This window comes from Phalaenopsis equestris, unplaced genomic scaffold (assembly GCF_001263595.1).
Source record: "Phalaenopsis equestris unplaced genomic scaffold, ASM126359v1 Scaffold000882, whole genome shotgun sequence".
NCBI classification, from domain to species: domain Eukaryota; kingdom Viridiplantae; phylum Streptophyta; class Magnoliopsida; order Asparagales; family Orchidaceae; genus Phalaenopsis; species Phalaenopsis equestris.
The window spans coordinates 88,355-106,970 of NW_018165322.1; the positions used below are offsets into that span (position 1 = coordinate 88,355).

General features: G+C 33.7%; 1 protein-coding gene across 1 annotated transcript; it reads right to left on the reverse strand.

Moving 5' to 3' along the window:
- Positions 1–16,381: 16,381 nt before the first annotated feature.
- LOC110032175 (glycine cleavage system H protein 3, mitochondrial) lies at positions 16,382–17,384 on the reverse strand. Its single transcript, XM_020735712.1, has 4 exons — positions 17,134–17,384; positions 16,970–17,058; positions 16,725–16,895; positions 16,382–16,640 (listed from the first exon to the last, which is right to left on the reverse strand). The coding sequence occupies exons 1-4, from the start codon at positions 17,243–17,245 to the stop codon at positions 16,512–16,514; spliced, it is 501 nt and encodes a 166-aa protein (XP_020591371.1). The 5' UTR covers positions 17,246–17,384; the 3' UTR covers positions 16,382–16,511.
- Positions 17,385–18,616: the final 1,232 nt, after the last annotated feature.

An 18,616-nucleotide genomic window follows, 5' to 3' on the forward strand; every position in this document is an offset into this window, starting at 1 on the left:
ATTTATATGATATTTCTTTAATAACTTCTCCATAATGGAATTTTTGAAATGACTTCCCCCATTAGTAATGATAACTCTCGGCATCCCAAATCTACAAAATATGTTTGTTTTCAAAAATTTTGCAACACTTTGAGCATCATTCGAGGTAAAGCAACAACTTCTATCCATTTGGATACATGTCCATTGCTAACATAATATATAAATATCTGAAAGATGGTATAAATGGTCCCATGAAATCTAATCCCCAAACATCAAATATTTCAACTTCTAGCATATAATTGAGGGGCATCTCATTTCTTCTAGAAATATTGCCTACTCTTTGACATCTATCACAAGTTTTGATATAAGCATTAAGATCTCTAAAATTGTAGGCCAATAGAATCCAAATTGTAAAATTTTGTATGTTGTTTTATCAACACCAAAATGTCCCCCAAAATCAGAATTATAACATTTTTGGATAATTTCATAAGTTTCTTCTAATGGTTCACATCTTCGAATAGTTAGATCATTTCCTTGTTTATATAAAAATGGGTCATCCCAAAAAATAAGTCTTAGCCTCAGAAATAAATTTCTTCTTTTGTTGGTATGTCATTCCATAGGGTATAATATTGCTAACAATAAAGTTCACAATGTTGGTATACCACGGAACACACCACTTAATAATAGTGAACAATTTTTCATATGGAAAATGTTCATTAATTTTTTTTTCAAAATATAGTGGTTTTTCTAACTCAAGCCTGGACAAATGATCAACAATTTGATTTTCAGTCCCCTTTCAATCAACTCTTTCAAAATCAAATTCTTGCAAAAGAAGAATCCATCTTATAAGTCTAGGTTTAGCATCCTTCTTTTTTATTAAGTACTTAATAGCATAATGATCTGTTCCAATTAAATATAATCTAAATTTATCAAAAGCATATATTATTACTAATAACTCTTTTTCATTTGTTGTATAATTGATTTGAGTTTCATTAAGAGTTTTACTAATATAGTAAATTACTTTGAAAATTTTATCATATCTTTGTCCTAAAACAACTCCTATAGCATAATCACTAGCATCACACATCAATTCAAAAAGTTTTCCTCAGTTTGGTGAAACTATAATTGGTGCAGTGATTAATTTTTCTTTTAATAAATTAAAAGCTTTTAGGCATTCCTTATCAAAATTGAAAATTGCATCTTTCTCTAGTAAATGGAATAAAGGCTTAGCAATCTTTGAAAAGTTTTTAATATATCGCCTGTAGAATCCAGCATGTCCTAAAAAACTCCTAATTTCCCTTACATTTGTTGGATAAGGTAAATTAGCGATCACTTGAATTTTAGCAGGATCTACTTTCATACAATTTTCTGATATTTGATGACCTAATAAAATTCCTCCTGCTACCATAAATTGACATTTTTCCCAATTAAGGACAAATTTGTTTCTTCACAGCACTTAAGAACTTTAGATAAATGTTCTAAACATTAGTCAAATGAAGTTCCAAACACTGAAAAATCATCCATGAATACTTCAATCCCTTTTTCAATTAAATCACAAAAAATTTCCATCATACATCTTTAAAATGTAGCAGGGGCATTACATAAACCAAAGGGCATCCTTCTAAAAGCAAAAGTAGCAAAAGTACCATAAGGACTGATAAATGTCTCTTGTTAGAATTAATTCATTTCCTTCATTTACAACTACAGTCACTCCCCTTTTCTTATGAACATAGTGAATTTCCAGGCACTGTTAGAAATAGTATAAATGATTCCAACATCTAACCACTTTAAAATTTTTCTCTTAACCAATTCTTTCATAATAAGATTTAATCTCCTCTGATGATCAACCCTAGGTTTATGATCATAAAATCCTGTGCATACAGTTTTAAGGGCTAATTCCTTTAGTATCAGCTAACGTCCATCCAAAGGCTTTCTTATAATTTTTTAAAGTGTCCAATAATTTTTCTTCATGATCTTTAGTTAAATCAAAGGATATTATTGCAGGCAATGTAGATGAAGTCCATAAGAAAATGTACTTTAAAGGAGTAGGGAGCACCATCATCTCAAGTGCAAGAGGTTTTTCAATTGAAGGAATCAGAGGTTTACTATTTTTAGTAGTGTCTTAAATCTCAAAAATTTTCTGAACATAAGTTAAATCCGTAGTATTTATCTCATTTAATTTATCTTGATCATCAATTTAAATTTTATCCTACAATTCTTGTTGATTTATTAACTTTATATCTTTCTCTGGAATGTATATTAATTAAGTAATTAGTAATATCCATATTGTAACATTTATCATCTTTTCTTTTAGTTGGATACTTCATAATTTTTAGCACATTAAATGTACCTTCCTGACCATTAACTCTCATAGTCCACTCTCCTTTTTTCACATCTATCATTACCGTCAAGTCAAGGAAATGTCTCCCCAAAATGATTGGTATTTTTTTATCTTCCTCCATATCTAAAATGATGAAATCCACAGGAAAAATAACTTTATCCACCTTTACAAATACATTTTTTATAACCCCCTTAAGATAAGTAATAGACCGATCAAATAACTGCAGGGTTACAATAGTGAGAGAAATCTCTCGTAAGCCAAACCTTCTTAATATAGATAATGACATGAGGTTAATGTTAGCTCTTAGATCACATAAAAATCTTTTAAAAAAATTGTGTCCAACTACACAAGGTATTGTAAAACTACCAGGATCTTTGAGTTTTTGATGAAGCATTTTCTGAATTATTGCATTACATTCTTCACTTAGATCAACAATTTCATAATCTTTAAACTTCCTTTTTTTGTTTAAAATTTCTTTCATAAATTTAGCATAACTTGGGATATGTTCTAAAGTTTTAGAAAAAAGGAATATTAATAGTAAGATTTTTAAATATCTCAAAAAAATATTGAAAATAGTTGATCCGACTTTTGCTATCTAAGTTTCTAAGGAAATGGTAGTGGTGGTCTCTAAATTTATCTTAGTTGGAAAGATAGGTTTTTCTACCTTCATGGGAATATTTTCTTCATGTTTTTCAATTTCTTTATTCTCTCCCTCAAGTTCAATCTCTTTTTGAATACCAAAATTTAGTTCCCTTCAACTCCTGAGTTAGACAACTTTAACTTCCTCTTGATCTTTGTTTTAATCTTTAGAATTTATTTCAACATTACTAGGATGTGATCCCTGAGGCCTATTGCTAAGTGCATTAGCAATTGTCCTAGTTGATTCTCAATATTTCTTATTTTAGCCTTTTGACTTTGTAATTAATTTCCTATCTGTAACATCACTTCTTCTATAGACAAATTCTTCCCCTTAATTGGTTAGTTATTTGTAAGTCTAGAAGGGTGAGAAGGTCAATAGTTAATACTACACTGGTTGTTCTAGTTTCCCAATAGGATTGCTTGATTTTTCCCCCATTGCTGATTTCAGGCACCAAAATTATTATTCCAGTTAAAGTTAGGGTGATATTTCCAACCTGGGTTGTAATAGTTTGAATATGAGTTATTAGGTCTATTATTAAGTGCATTTAAAGTCTCTAATGATGGTTTAGAATCAAGCATCTATCATAATGAATTTTCTTGTATCATATGAGGTGTTTGAGAAAATTTTAGTCCAAATTAACATATCTTCCTTAATATTGCAACAATATGAGATGCCAATATAGAAATTGCATCATTATCATGAACACTGGCTACTTTCTTAGGAGTCACCCTTTCAGAGGGCCATTGAAAATTGTTTGTAGCCATTTCTTCAATTAATGCATAAGCTTCATTAATTGTTTTTGACATTAATGAACCTCCGTCAGTAGCATCAATAGTAGATCTGAGGGTTCCTACTAACCCATTATAAAATATTTAAATAATTAACCTGATTGGCAAGGCATGATGCAAGCACCTCCTTAGGAGTTCCTTAAATCATTCCCAAGCTTCATATATTGGCTTCATATATTGACTCTCATATATTGACTCTCCTTCATATTGAGTAAATAAGGTAATATCATTTCTAAGCTTAGCATTTTTTGAAGGTGTAAAATACTTAGCCAATAATTTTTGTGCTAACTCTCCCTAATTTCTAATAGATCCAGGTGGTACTGAGTTTAATCACATCTTAGCTTTATCCATTAAAGAGAAAGGAAAAAGTCTAAGTCTGACAGTGTCATTTGATACACCATCATATTTATTTAAATGTAGCACAGTTCTAGAAAACTTACAAGGTGTAAGTTTGGATCCTCATATGGTGTTCTCCCATACTGATTATTTTGTAATATTTGTATAATAGCAAGTTTCAGTTCAAATGAGTTAGTAGCTACAACAGGAGTTTGTATCCTTAAGTGAATTTTATAAGGTGTAGGGTTTACATAGTCTCTTAAAGGTCTTTATATAATACGATGTTCATTTTTAACAGTTTCATTTTCAAAATTGTTTTGGGAAGTGTTTGCCATTTCTTAAGAATTGTGAACTTCTTTTTATTTTTGAATTTTTTTATGGTTCTTTTTAACTCATAATCGTAAGGTACTAAACCTTTACATCCCGAACTACACATGCAAAATTAAAAATTTAGAAAATAAAAGTAAAACAAAACACTCAAAATATAAATATTTCATTAATTCCTAAAATAAAACTACAATCAAATAAAAATTTCTAAGTTAAAAATTTCATTATTTCCCCGACAACGTCATCAAAAACTTGATCTGACCCACAATTACGTAATTATTTAAGCTCTAAAAGATGGCAAAAAACTTGAGCCAATTTATATTCAACAGCTAGTGTGCAAAATAATATGTTAAAAATTTGATTAAATATGACTTACACACTATGAGTACTGTAGAAGCATATGTAGCGTTTCAAGTAATATAGAGTTTTTGTTAGAAACCCTAGTATCGAACCCATAGGGAATAAGTAAATATCTATGTCAACTTAGAAATATTTCAATTTAAACTGTAAATAAAATTGGTAGGATAATAATATCAAACTATTTGTAAGGATATGCAAGAAATTTCCACTGTCTATCACCCCCAATCCACTGATTTTGTCTATACATCTTTAATTGAGCAACATAAACACAAGTGTCCTGATCACATTGACATTTCATCTGCCAATACAAATGTAGCAAATAATCTGAATTAGTATATGATCCTGAATTTTTTTTATATTTAAGGATTTCTGAAGTTGACACCACTATATGAAGATTTTAATCACCGACAATGACACCAAAAACTTGATCCCAAATTTGATCCCAAGCAAAGTAAGATTTCAATTATATTTTTAAATTGTAGTGATTCCATGCAAGTAGGTATTGTTATCAAGTAATATACGGATTTCTGATTAAGCCCCAAATATCGATCCCCCGGAGATCGAGGTTAATCACGACGACTTTCAAGAGAAGTTCCAATCTAGAATAACGCTCCCTTAGCTTGGAAGGTCGATAAAGGGTTGGTTTTGATTATATCCTACAATTATCACTGCAATAATATTTCTACTGTGAAACTAAAGTACTTAGTAAAAATCAGAAAGTGGGGTTTAATATATTAAAAGTACTCTATTAAAAGTTATTAAAAGTACTCTTCCTCATGCAATGAAATTAGTAACATGTGTAAAAGTAAAACAAGTAGTGAGAGAGATTGTGACAAATAAGAGCAATTATATTCTTTAGCCAAGTAATATAAAGAAAATTGGCTTAATCATAGTTTAAAAATCCTAAAGACTGGTCTCTAGAGTTCCGTCGTTCTCTCACTTGAATGTTAACATCTAGTATTAAGAAATAAAACTAAGAGCCAAATTGGGGGCTTTAGCATGCACTTTAATTTCCTCTAACTCTACACCCATCAAAGATTATTTTCCTATTTATTTGCACTCAACCATATGAACTACATTCTCATCCATACAATCTCATGTGATTCTACCATAGTTGATTGAGACAACACCATCATGGATCTTACATGTTCTCACAATGGATTTTAACATGCAAGTTGATCAAGTTTACATCTAAATGAAGAACAAAGTAATGAAATCACAATATATTCTCACTCTGCTCAAGTATATATCTTACACATGCATACTAATTTATTGTAAGAGGGAAGAGTAACAAAAACTTCTCACTACGCATAGAGAAACAGCAAGAAATTTTCATTGAATAAGACTTTGAAACTATACAAACAAAGTACTAGATTTAAATCAAAATATAATGAAAATACTTATCTTTGATGAAATAAAACTCTCCATATAAAGCAAAAGCAATCTCCTTACAATCCTCTCCAAGAACAAAGTGAAAAGAAAAGAAGAAATTCTCACACTCTCTCTCTCTTTCTCTCCAACCTTGTCGCCCCCCTTGGGGCTCTCGCCCAAGCCTTATTCTCTTTTTCCAAGTCTTCTTTTCCTCTTTGAATTAGTTCAAGGGTCCAATAAAGATTTTAAAAATATTTCTAAGCCTTCTTTATAATTTCCAAAAAGTTGCTTAAGTTTCTCTTCAAAAATGTCCATATACAATGAATCTTCCAAATGGTGCCTCAAGTGCCTCTTCAAAGTCTTCAAAAAATTCCATATAATTACCCCCAAATACTTCTATAAAGTCCCTTTTAACATTTCAAATGAATTCTCCAAGAGATGCATGAAGCACCGCTTCAAAAATCATCCAAATTTGATGTAAATTCTAGAAGACTTCTTGAGAACCTTTTTTGGTGCTTTAGCACCGATTTTGGGAGCTTAAGCGCCATCCTCTCTATCTGGTGGAGCCTAAGAGCCATGTTTGGGTGCTTAAGCACTGGGCACAGGAACGTAAGTTCCTAGTTTTGGTCCCTATGGCTCTGATGTGCCCGGATTCAACCCGGTTTGCCCAGTTTACTTCGTTTTGGTCCATTTTTGTTTTTTTTTTGCTCCAATCACACCAAATTCTTCAATTTTATGTACCTACAACCAAAAACACAAGAAGATATACCTTTAAAGTGCAATATAATTATAAAATATAACATGATAAATAGTACATTTTTAGGCACATTAGTATACACCTGAGCATGAATAATATCAAGATCATCTTCTATAATCTCCAGTCTCTTATACATTGAAGCTATGCTCATGGAAGACCGAGAGTGGGACTAAGAGGTAGATGGCTGGGAAGAGAAGGAGCCTGAGAAGAACTCACTTTGCACCCAAAAATAGCATGTTTATCACATAAACTTACATTATCTATACTAATGGGTTTTAATGGGTGCAGTAGTTCCTCCCATGCCTCAAGACCAATACCAAACTATTGGAAAAGGGTAAGAATAAGAGATGGGTGTCTTAAATCTACAGTAGATCCTCCCTTTGAAGCATTGATAATAGACTGATAAATTATGGAACTAATATCAATAGATTTAATAGTATGAATACGATAGTTAAGAGTAGCTCTTTCTTGGGTCACCTCACTCAGATTCATAGAAGAAAGAACCGTGTTTGAGATGAAATAATGCTAAGCTTTGAAAGGTGTTGTGAGTTGGGATGAAGAAAAATTAACTTTATGATCACTTCTCACTTTCCACACCCCTCTCCCATTGGTTAAAAATCTAACAATACCATCAATCTTAGAGTCAGTGGGGGCAAAGCTGAAGGAAAAACTATCAGGACCATCTTCTAATGAAAATAGTACATTAACACAATGAGTATTAATAGCTACTTGCTTCTCCCTCGCAAAGACTGTGTCAAGTGTGGAATTAGGGAGGTTAGCATAAAAATTTCTTACTATAGAAACAAGAGCCGCAACAGTAGTATAACACAGGGCCTCCCAATGACAAGTTATAATCAGGTCTTCCACATCACCCAAGGGCTAATGAAACCCCGTTCTACAAAAATTTTCTTTGATACAAGAAATTCATTATAACGCCTTTGAGCATTGGAGCAACTAAATTTCTTATGATAATAAGTACTTTTTCCTTTGGATAGGTCTTAGGAGCTATTTCAAGCAATATTATTAATATTTTTGAAGAAAAGAGGCTAAGGAAGTGATGTAAATGATCACAACATGCAATTTAAAGGTTTCAATCAATTCTCCCCACAAAGATCTTCTCCTACACTGATTACCCAAGCAATCCAAAAATTTCCCTGATGAATAAAGAAGTGCAAGGCTAAAGTGATGAAATTTCCTCGTAAAGATGAATTTCACCCTTCAAACCTTGAGATTGAGCTCAAAAAAAGGAGAAAAGGATTTCCTAAGGGTCGCCCCTATATCGTCGGTGAGGAGTTGGCGAAGAAAATCACGTGAAAAGTACCTAAATTAAGATAGTTTAAGTAGCTTAACTTGAACTCAGAACTCAGCATTTAGGCGTTGCGAACTGGGCACGAAGAAGCTATGGGGCAATGCCTTGGAACTAGTTTTTGGGTGCCTAGGTGTAGTTTTCCAATCCTAATATTTTGATACCAGGAGTCCCCGGGCCTTAGTGTATTATCTGAATTTTGTTTATGTCATTTAAATGAATATTTTAGTCCTCCCCCAAGTCATATATCACTCTTGTAACACATACACAAACAACATAGATAAATGAGGTTAATACATCCTACTAATCATCACATCTCCCTACCTTACTTCCAATTTTCTACCTGAATCACTACACTGATATATTGGATGCCTTCCAATAATTTGGCTGGGTTAATCCATGGACAATATTATCCTTATTATATTGGCTCATGTGATGCCAATCTTAGGCATTACCTCATCCCTTAATGTATGCATCTCTAACTAAACATAAATCGTGTAAGTTTATTCTCATGTTACTCATCAAGTAGGTTTATGACTCTACTCAATGAAAACAAGGTCAGATAAAGGATGCAACAAAATTTAGACGGTCATGTTCAATGTCCAAACTCAACATGCCTCTAATAATACTCATGTCCAGTTGAGAACTGAGTCGTAGTAGACTTGTCAAACCAAATACTACAAAAGAGCACATACTTGTGTAGCCATGACAAGAAGTTAAGGAATCACCTTCCGCATGATACACTAACATAAAAATAATCCACTCTCACACCTAAACATCCACATTCAATGCAAATCATTTAGCTTCACAACGAACATGAACTCAACTCACAGACACCCAAATAAACACAAAGACAACACATGAACACATATAACCATGGAATGCCTCCCACGAAATGCTTGGTTTAACGTCATCAGCGCAATGAATCCTAGTGTTATTCATGTTTTACTTGATCACCTCCCTTCTCTTTAGGGTTCACCTTAGTGCTGCTAGGAAGAATCCCTAACATACGACTACTAATTGTAGAAGCAACCAGATCCATCTTCCTATATATTATTGCAACCTGGGAATTAAGAATTAACAATATATCTATATCATGCACACTGGATACCTTTCTAAAATTTACCCTTTCATCAAGCCATCAGAAATAGTTTGTAGCCATCTCTTCAATCAAAGAGTAAGCTTCATAAAATGTCTTCGACAGGAGTGAACCGCCGGCGACATCGTCAATGAAAGATCTACGGAATCCTACTAAGCCATTATTAAAAGTTTGAATAATTAACCAATATGTCAAATCTTGACGTAGACACTACCTATGAAGCTCCTTAAATCTCTCCCACGCTTTGTATATCGACTCACCTTCATACTGGCAAAATAAAGTAATATCATTTCTAAGTTTAGCAGTTTTTGAAGGTAAGAAATACTTAGCTAGGAATTTTTGGGCTAAGTCACTCCAAGTCCTAATTGATACAGGTGCTAATGAATTCAACTACATTTTTGCTTTATACCTTAAAGAAAAGGGAAAAATCCTAAGTCTAACATCGTCATCTGACACACCATTATAATGAAATGTAGCACAAAATTCTATTAAACCGACGAGCATAAATTTGGATCCCTAGACGGAGTTCCCCCAAACTTGTTGTTCTACACCATGTGGATAATAGTAGTTTTCAATTCAAATGTATTAGCTTCTATGATAGGAGTTTGAATACTTAAATGAATTTCATCTGACGTAGGATTAGTGTAATCCCTTAATGACTTATGCTCGTTATGATGTTTATTATCTGGTATTTGATTATCTAAAAAATTGGGGAAGTCTTTTTTGTTTTCTAATTTTCTTAATATTCCTCTCTAGTTTTGAATCATAAGGCACAAGTCCTAGAGGTCTTGCACTACACATACACAATTAACTAATAAATTTAATAACACAAGCTAAAAACAAGATAATATTTTTAGAATTTTTCTTCATTTTTTAAAAACACACAATAACTAAAACACTCTATAAGAACACTACAGTTTCCAAATCAAAGTCTTATAAAATCAAATAAAATTCTCCAAAAAAGTTCTTTACCATCTTCCTCGATAATGGTGCCAGAAACTTGATCCAACCCAGTAATTATCACAATAATGGAAGTCTTGGTAATGACACCAGAAACTTGATCTGCTCCCCTACAAATTAATTTACTTCTTAAAATTAGGTATTATTATTCACGGGGATTTCTCACACAATTATACATATCATTTCAGTAATGTTGGGCTCTAATGAGTCAGGATTGTTGATCCTATAGGGAAGGAGGTAACGAGTCCTTTAGGCAAAGTTCTAGTATGTTACACTAAGGTCTTAGTTTAGAATGCCTATTAAAAATATTTTTCTTTTAATTACTCCTACTATAACACTAATTATAAAGTTAAACCAAACTTTATCAATTGGTTTGGTGAATTTCAAGATATGAAAATTAGCTTTCTCTTTTGATTGCCTAAGTGGATTGTAGATGAGTACCAAGAAGTACTAATATGGCTAGTGAGAAATAAGATCATATATACCCTCTTCTGAGTGTGTCAAGAAGTTTAGTTCAACTTGGTAAGTGTTTATGCTTGCAATCCTAGAATCACCCAATTTATACCCATCAAAATCTATCTCCCTATCTATTTGCATTACACTATGGGCTACTTTTCTTTCACCTACTAGTTCAATGTGATCTTCTTAGTTATTCATGTCATAGTTGTTCTGAGTCTTTATGGGTTCACAACAAATTTTAACTATCCACATGACCATTACAGAAAGTAAATGAAGCATAAAAGGAAAGATCATCATATTAGTATTAAAATCTAACTCTAAAAGTATTCAACACATCCTACAAATCCTACATATTCATCATAAGAAAAAAGTAAAAGAAATCTATTCACAAAGCATAAAGATTACAATGGAAATTATCATCATCTAACAAAACAAATACACTAAATATGTGTTTACGACAAGTCCAAGACAAACGGAAACACGATGCTTAGTTTTTCTCCTCTAAAAATAGTTGAAAAGTTCCTCCAACAATGAATCCAAGTCCTCCATGCAATGTACAATGATTCTTTTACATATTTCTCTCTAAACCCCTCACCAATCTCTCAAGAAAAGTGTAAATTTATAGACACTATATCTCCCTAGGACATGGCTTCTCTCCACTTCTTCCCTTACTACAGAATGCTTCAGCCTTTTTCAAAATCTCCTCTCAAACAACTTAAAATAACTACATAACTCCCCAAGTTGTGGTCGAGCAACTGTAAAAATACGACTGTGTCATGGCGCCCAATCGCCAGCCTCTTGGGTTGTTGCACTGATTTTGGCACCTGAGTGCTAATAAAATAGCACCAAGACATTTGGATGAACTACCTTGGAGCCTAGAGTCTGGCACCTAGGCTCTAGGCTTGCTGGTTCCAATAAGCTCCATTCAACTCCTTTTTGCTTCTTTTCAACTCTGCTTCCCTCCATGTGTCTACCTTTTATACCCATAAGAAAAACACAAGCATACCCTTTTAAAAGTGAAATTTCATCTAAAAACAAGTATAAAGACAAAAAAAATTAAGCATGCTTTAGGACACATCAAAGCTCATATAATTCTGGGCCTATAACAAAAATTGTTGACATTGCTTTTAAAGCAGCTATTACATCTGCTTATGAGCTGTGATTGCTCTACCTTTGTGTTATTGTTTCCCAATTTATATATCTTTGTTACCCTTTATTTTGGGGGGATGTTGCTACATCTCTTAAGCTACTGGTACCCTATTTTCTAGGCTGGCATTTACCCACCTTTTCGCTAGGCATGGGATGTTGCCACAAATGTTTTAGATACTTTTCCTGACTGATAGGTTTCCATAACCCAACTTCTGGGTAGGTTCTTCTCCCTATTATAAATTGGAGCATTGTAGCATAGAAATCTTTTTAAGCTTATGCCCTCTAAGATTCATATGTAAATATTTGGCTTCTAGAATATGTGAGAGAATTTGTAATCAAAGTGATCACATTATAATTTATATAAAGAAAAATTATTTATCTTTTGAGGCTTGTGCTTTCTAAGATTTTAAAGTTAAAATGTACCTTTTGAGGCTTATATTCTTTTGAAGTTTTTTAGTGGAGACCCTGCAGTCACTTTCTATCATAGAGTTCTTCTGGTGAGGATCATGTCCACTACCAGCTTTCTAACAAGCCTTTTCTTTGAGCGTGCATTATAGGGGTATGAATGGAGACATTATCTATCATTTGCTCTCATGAGTTATTTTTAATGAGGACTATATCCACTACTAGCTTCCCATTTGCGCTTTCTCACAGGAATACCTTCCAAGGATATGAATAGAGAATTTATCTGTCATTAGGAATTTTTTATCTTTCGTAAGCAGTTTAGTTAAAGCATCCAGTTAACTACAATAAAATGTAATGGATAAAGTCTATTGTAATCCACAAAAGATGTATAAGCTATCCTAGGTTTTTTAACCAGGGATGCTCGACATCACTAACTTATAATGGACATAGTCAAATAAGATCCACCAATAATTGCTAACATATCTAAAGCTGTTAGCTAAAGTTTATACTTAATGAGTGTAACTTGTTATCTAGTCCCTTTGAGCTCAATTAAGCCCAAAATAATGTGGCAAAACTACTTAGTATTTTTGAGTCTGGAGTGTAGGTCTAGATGGACTTATTTTTTTTTTTGAAATATGATTGTGACCATATTCAAGAAAGATAGGTGATAACTTCTTTATTGTTGCTTTTGAATATGTCGTCCCTTAATGAGGGTGCTATTCACATGAGTGCGCAAAGAAGCCCATATATCTCATATGAGGAGATAAATTTTTTTATTGATTGAGGAAGAACTCTTGTAAAAGGGGTTGCTGGAACTCTCGAGTCAGTGATTGATAATAGTTATGATGAATATTGTCCCTCAACCTAGAATTTCTTCTTATAGACTTGATATATGAGTGGGATGTGGGATGGCCACCCAACAATTATCATTCATAGAATGTTAGCTTGAAATATCTTTTGAGACTGCAACGAAGGTTCCCCATATTGGAAATGCTTCCTATAAATTTGATTTCTGAATAAGATGTGGGAAGAATATGCCACCACAAATGTGGAGTCTTTGAAGACTACGGTGAAGGTTTTGCTCCTCATAGTAGAATGAATTGAAAATTAACTTTTAGTGACTTTCACTACTTTTGATGAATCCCAAAAGGGTGAGTGGAGTCTTCAAAAATATGTTGACATCGAAGTGATGTGTATCAATAGAAAATAAAGCAGCGGCTTTATGTCTCCTATATTTGAATAATGTGTCGAACAAAACTTTGTTTCTTATAAATGATGTCAAATGGTTGTGTGCTGGAAGATCTGTGGTGGTAGAGTGATAAATTAATGTGTCTCGACATGTATGAATTCAACTCAACACACACACACACAATTAATAGAAAAATAGTTGATGAGCCACCATGATGTTTTAGGTGAAAACCCTGAAAAGGGGGAAAACCACAAGGTCTAGCTCAATTAAGGTTTTCAACTATGTGATTATAGGTACATAGGCCTACTCTTCTCCTGAATTAGGAACGATAGAATTATAAAGATCATGTAAAATAATAATTCAGTGATAATAGTCGCAATCAAGCTTCAAAGACTGTAGTTGATTATTATGAAGGCAATAATCCACCATAAATGTTATACACAGTGGTTGAAATAACATTAGTGGGTCATAACAATCATAGTTGAAAGCTGTGGTGGCATTAGTTAGTCACTAAGGCCATAGTTGGAAGCTGCATGAGCTGTGGGCCATTTAGAACATTGTTGGTCGCATAGGCCATAATGGGAGAGCTATATTAACATTAGTTTGCCACCGAGGCTGTAGTTGGAAAGAACATGAGTAGCGAGCCAAATAAGTTGTAGTTGGTCATTTAGGTGGGAAGCTGCAATATCATCAGTTGGATACAAACACTATAGTTGAAAGCTGTAGTAGTATCAATTGGCTACCGAGGCCATATTTGGAAGCTACATGAGTAGTAAGTCACATAGACTGTAGTTGGGAGCTATATGAGCTGTGAGCCATGTAGGTCATAGTTGGTCACATAGGTTATAGTGGTGAGATACAATAACATCTATAAGCCACAGAAACCAGAGTTGGGAGTTACATGAGCTATGAGCTACTTAGGTTGTAGCTGGTCATATATGCAATAATGGTTAGCTGCGATAATACATGTATGCCATAGAGGTCAGAGTTAGAATCTGCATAAGCTGTGAGCCACGTATGCCGTAGTTGGTCACATATGTCACAATGATGAGGTACAATAATGTATGTAGGCCATAGAGGTCAACATTAGGATTTGTGTGAGCTATGAACCATGCAAGTCGTAGTTAGTCACATAGGCTATAGTGATGAGTTGCACTAACGATCGTAGGCCATAAAGGTCAGATTTAGAATCTACATGTGTTGTGAGCCATGCAGGTCTTAGTTGGTCACATAGATCGTAATGGTGAGCTGCAATATTGTTCGCAAATTATAAAGGCTAGAGATGAGAGCTACATTAGTTGTGAACCAAATAAAGCATAATTTATCACATAGGCCACAATTAGGAGCCGCATAAGTCGTTAACCATGTAGTTTGTAAGAAGCCACAAAGGACATAGTGGTGAGCTGTAATAAATTTTGTTGGCCACCAAAGGTCATAGTTGGTGTTATATCAGTAGGTAGTTGTAATAGAGACATCATTTTTCGATATACGACATAAGGATAGAACTTAAGAAGTCCAGATAGGGTCACCATATTCTAAGTTTGGAGGATGTAAGCAGTTATTGTAGAGAGTTGTCATCGAACCTTTGGCATATTGAGTTTGAAGTACATCTTTGCACAATATTTAAAGACTGTGTAACTCAGTGGGATGCTTAATTACTCTGTAATGTTGACTGTTGCTCAACATGGTGCTTTATTACTCTACAATATTTGTTGTCAATCTTCAAGGTTCTTCATTTCAATGTACGACATTACCTGCAAGGTCCACCAATGGCTAGGAGCAGGGAACAACTGACAGTGGTCGACAGTGGTTGGTGGGCAATGGTCAATGATGATCGACATCTGTGGTGGTAGGAAATGATCACCGGGTCTTCAATCCATAACAACTCTAGAAATTTGCTCGTTCTCCTCTCCTTCAAATCCAGGTTCCCCCTTCATGAGAAAGTAGGGCTCATTTTATAAATTTTGAGAGTGGTATCCCCTATAAATAAGACATGAATCTGAACCACTATATCAGACGACCCAAAGTGATTCCTTCGATTGTACAACATTTTATGGACAATTATGTGCCTTAATCATGTCAGAATTGAGTGATTATGGGCTCGTTCGATTTCTCTCATTGAGACACTCAATTTGACTATAAATTTGTCAGATTTGAAACATATTTGACGCTTCAATTAACAACCTAAAGCTTCCAAAAGTGGCTTAAGCGCTTGATTTAGGCTTGGTTTGACTCAGATTAGATCAATTTTAGTGTCATTGGGTTCGTCTCATCAAACCGATCAGTTTGACTATAAGTTTGTGAAAATCAGAGCTCTAGATGATGTTTAATATAAATTAGAACATTTTTAAATCTAAAAATGTCTCGAGGTGAAACTTTGTTGATAACGTATCAATTGCTAGTTCTAGTTTGGATTTAATATTTAGAAATAAGTTTATTGCTTCTTAATCTACAATGGAGAAGTTACTCAAAATATGTGAGATCAAACTTTTAGTGAGTTTTTTATTTAGAGTTTGGGTTGAATTGAATGAGTAAAAAATTTTAAATTATTTTATTGATTAAGAAAATTGTAATAATAATATTTTTATTAATAAAGTTATTTTTTTCATTAATAGTTTTCACCCATTTTTTATGAGAATATATGTATATTATTTTGTTTATCCATTTAGATGGTTGATTGACAAAAAATAAAAACTGAATTATCAACCGAGAAGAAAGCTTTTTTCATAAAAAATTTCACCTCAACCAAACAAATAAGTGGTAAAGAAAACAATAAAATTTTTACCATTTCTGAGTTACAAACAAAACAGATCCTTGAGGAATTCAGTAACTTGGCTAAGAATATGCAGAACAGATATGCTCCTAAAACGGATAAATCTTACCAGACAATTTTTAAACAAGAATTGCAGTAAACATCAATCAATCTACATATGAAATAACAAGGAACAAATCCCCAGAATAAGTTTGCTTAGACTTGTAAACACTCAAAAAAGAAACTACTTTGAAAGAACAACAAACGCAAAAATACAGAATTTCCTTATTGCGTTAATGGTGAGCATCTTCTTCCTCGCAAAACTTGCTGTATTCTCCCGGACCCATCATCGCTTCCAGCTCTGAAGGGCTGCTTGGCCGGACCTTAATCATCCATCCATCTCCATAAGGGCTGGTGTTGATCTGCAAGACCAATAAAAAAATCTCCTTTTTCATCAGAAGATAACTTACCCTGTTGCTTGAGCCAATCTAGATGAATAATTTTACCAGGCCAGGAGTTGATGTGAGCTTAGTGTTGACCTCCACCACTTGGCCTGAAATGGGAGAGTTCACATCGCTGGTTGCTTTGACACTCTCCACTGCTCCAAAGCTGCCTCCTTTCGTTACCTCGCTGCCGGATTCCGGCAGCTCGACGAACACAACTTCTCCCAAATGGTCCTGCAAGCCATTGTATAAAGATTTTCACCTTGATTAGTTCATAAAGCACATAGTAATGGAATTTATCTATAAACCTGAGCATGGTCAGTGATGCCAATAGTGGCAACTGAGCCTTCTTGTTTAATCCATTCATGAGAATTGCTGTACTTCAAACCATCCAAAACTGCAGAATTGAAGATTTTCATTATTTAAAAGCTTTAAATTGAGTAAAGTTGGGTTTTTGAATGGTTCAGATTACCAGAAGAGAAACATCTGGAGAAGAAGGTGAGAGAAGGGGTGGCTCCGGCCTTCTTGGAGCAGGAGATTTTAAGCGCATTGGCTGTAGAAGAAGCCCACAGCTTCATGGCCATTTTTTATTTTTTGGCGACCTCTTCTTGTTTCTGCTTTGAATTATTTGAAGTGAAGTAGAGTAGAAGTTTGAAGAGGATGAGGAAGAGGGATTCGTTATGATGGGGGTTATCTTTGTGGATGAGCGTTTGGTGGATGAGAAATGCTTCTTCTTTTTTTATTTGGTTGTTGCTTATTTATTTATTGATTTTTTTGTTGAAATGGTTGTAAAATGAGTAGCGTTGTTAGAGAACATATGCGCTTGAAGATACTGGATTCTCGCTTTTAGAAGGTTTATTTATCATTGTTTAATTACATTATTGAAATAATTTGAATAAAATTTTAAAAACTAGTCATAAAAATGAATAACATCAAACATTGAATCACTTATTCTTTCATGTTTGAGAGAATATTTATTTGTGTATGACAAAAATGTGTCAGCACTAATCTTGAGGAGATCTAACAATCCAGAAGGGAAGAGTATGACAAATGTGGGATACAATCAGATTGTAATGTCTACTTGCCCGACTGAGTGAAGCTATCAAAGCCAAGCTAGCAAGGCTAAAACTGACTGAGCCACGAGATGAACGAAAAGATGATAGGATGACCCAACTCTGAACCAATTGGCTAGATGCGAGGCAAAAGAACATCCGAACCAACCGTTACAGGAAAACCAATCGAACGCAAATCTAGTTTCATAGCATCTTCTACCATAAAAGAGACATCCCAAAATTTTCTCATCAAAGACTAAGGGTTGGCAGATATACCATATCCATACAGACAAAGCTCAGCCAATTGAGCCAATCCTACCGACCCGATACCGACTAAGATCAGTCTGCCAAGTCAGCAAGTAATCGAACGACAGATTAACACATGTAAAATACCAAAATACCCTAATATTTACCCCTTTAAAGAAGGTGCAAAAATGTAATATTATCAGCATTTACCCTCTCTATAAATTGGAGAATCATTTTATGAACAGAACACCATTACTATCAACAAATCATTGTTCATTCTCTCTTTTTTTGTCTCTCTTTCTCGCACCATACAAATCAGGATTCAACGATCTGAATTTTAACAACAAGCTTGCTATGAACTTGCTAGAATGCAAATTTAATGTTGTTTAATTACTTATTTGATAACTTAATTGAGGTTGTTGATAGTTAATATATATGTATGGATGTATGTATGTATGTACATAAGTATTATGCATCATAAGAGGTAACTGTATGAAGAAAATATCAAATAAATCGATTTAAAAATTTTCAATAAATATTTAGACTTAATCGAACACACTAAAATAATGTGTTGGATTCTGATATGTTTGTGAGATTACATCATTAAAGAAATGGCTAAATAATGAAAGATTAATTTGAGCACAAGGAATAGGGAAA

What these genes read in the sequence shown, in the direction of transcription:
- LOC110032175 (XM_020735712.1), bottom strand. Translation starts at nt 17,245, where the DNA reads ATGGCCATGAAGCTGTGGGCTTCTTCTACAGCCAATGCGCTTAAAATC. An exon ending in CTCCAGATGTTTCTCTTCTG is followed by an intron (nt 17,059 to 17,133) that starts GTAATCTGAACC and finishes TCAATTCTGCAG; the next exon opens with TTTTGGATGGTTTGAAGTAC. An exon ending in GCATCACTGACCATGCTCAG is followed by an intron (nt 16,896 to 16,969) that starts GTTTATAGATAA and finishes AATGGCTTGCAG; the next exon opens with GACCATTTGGGAGAAGTTGT.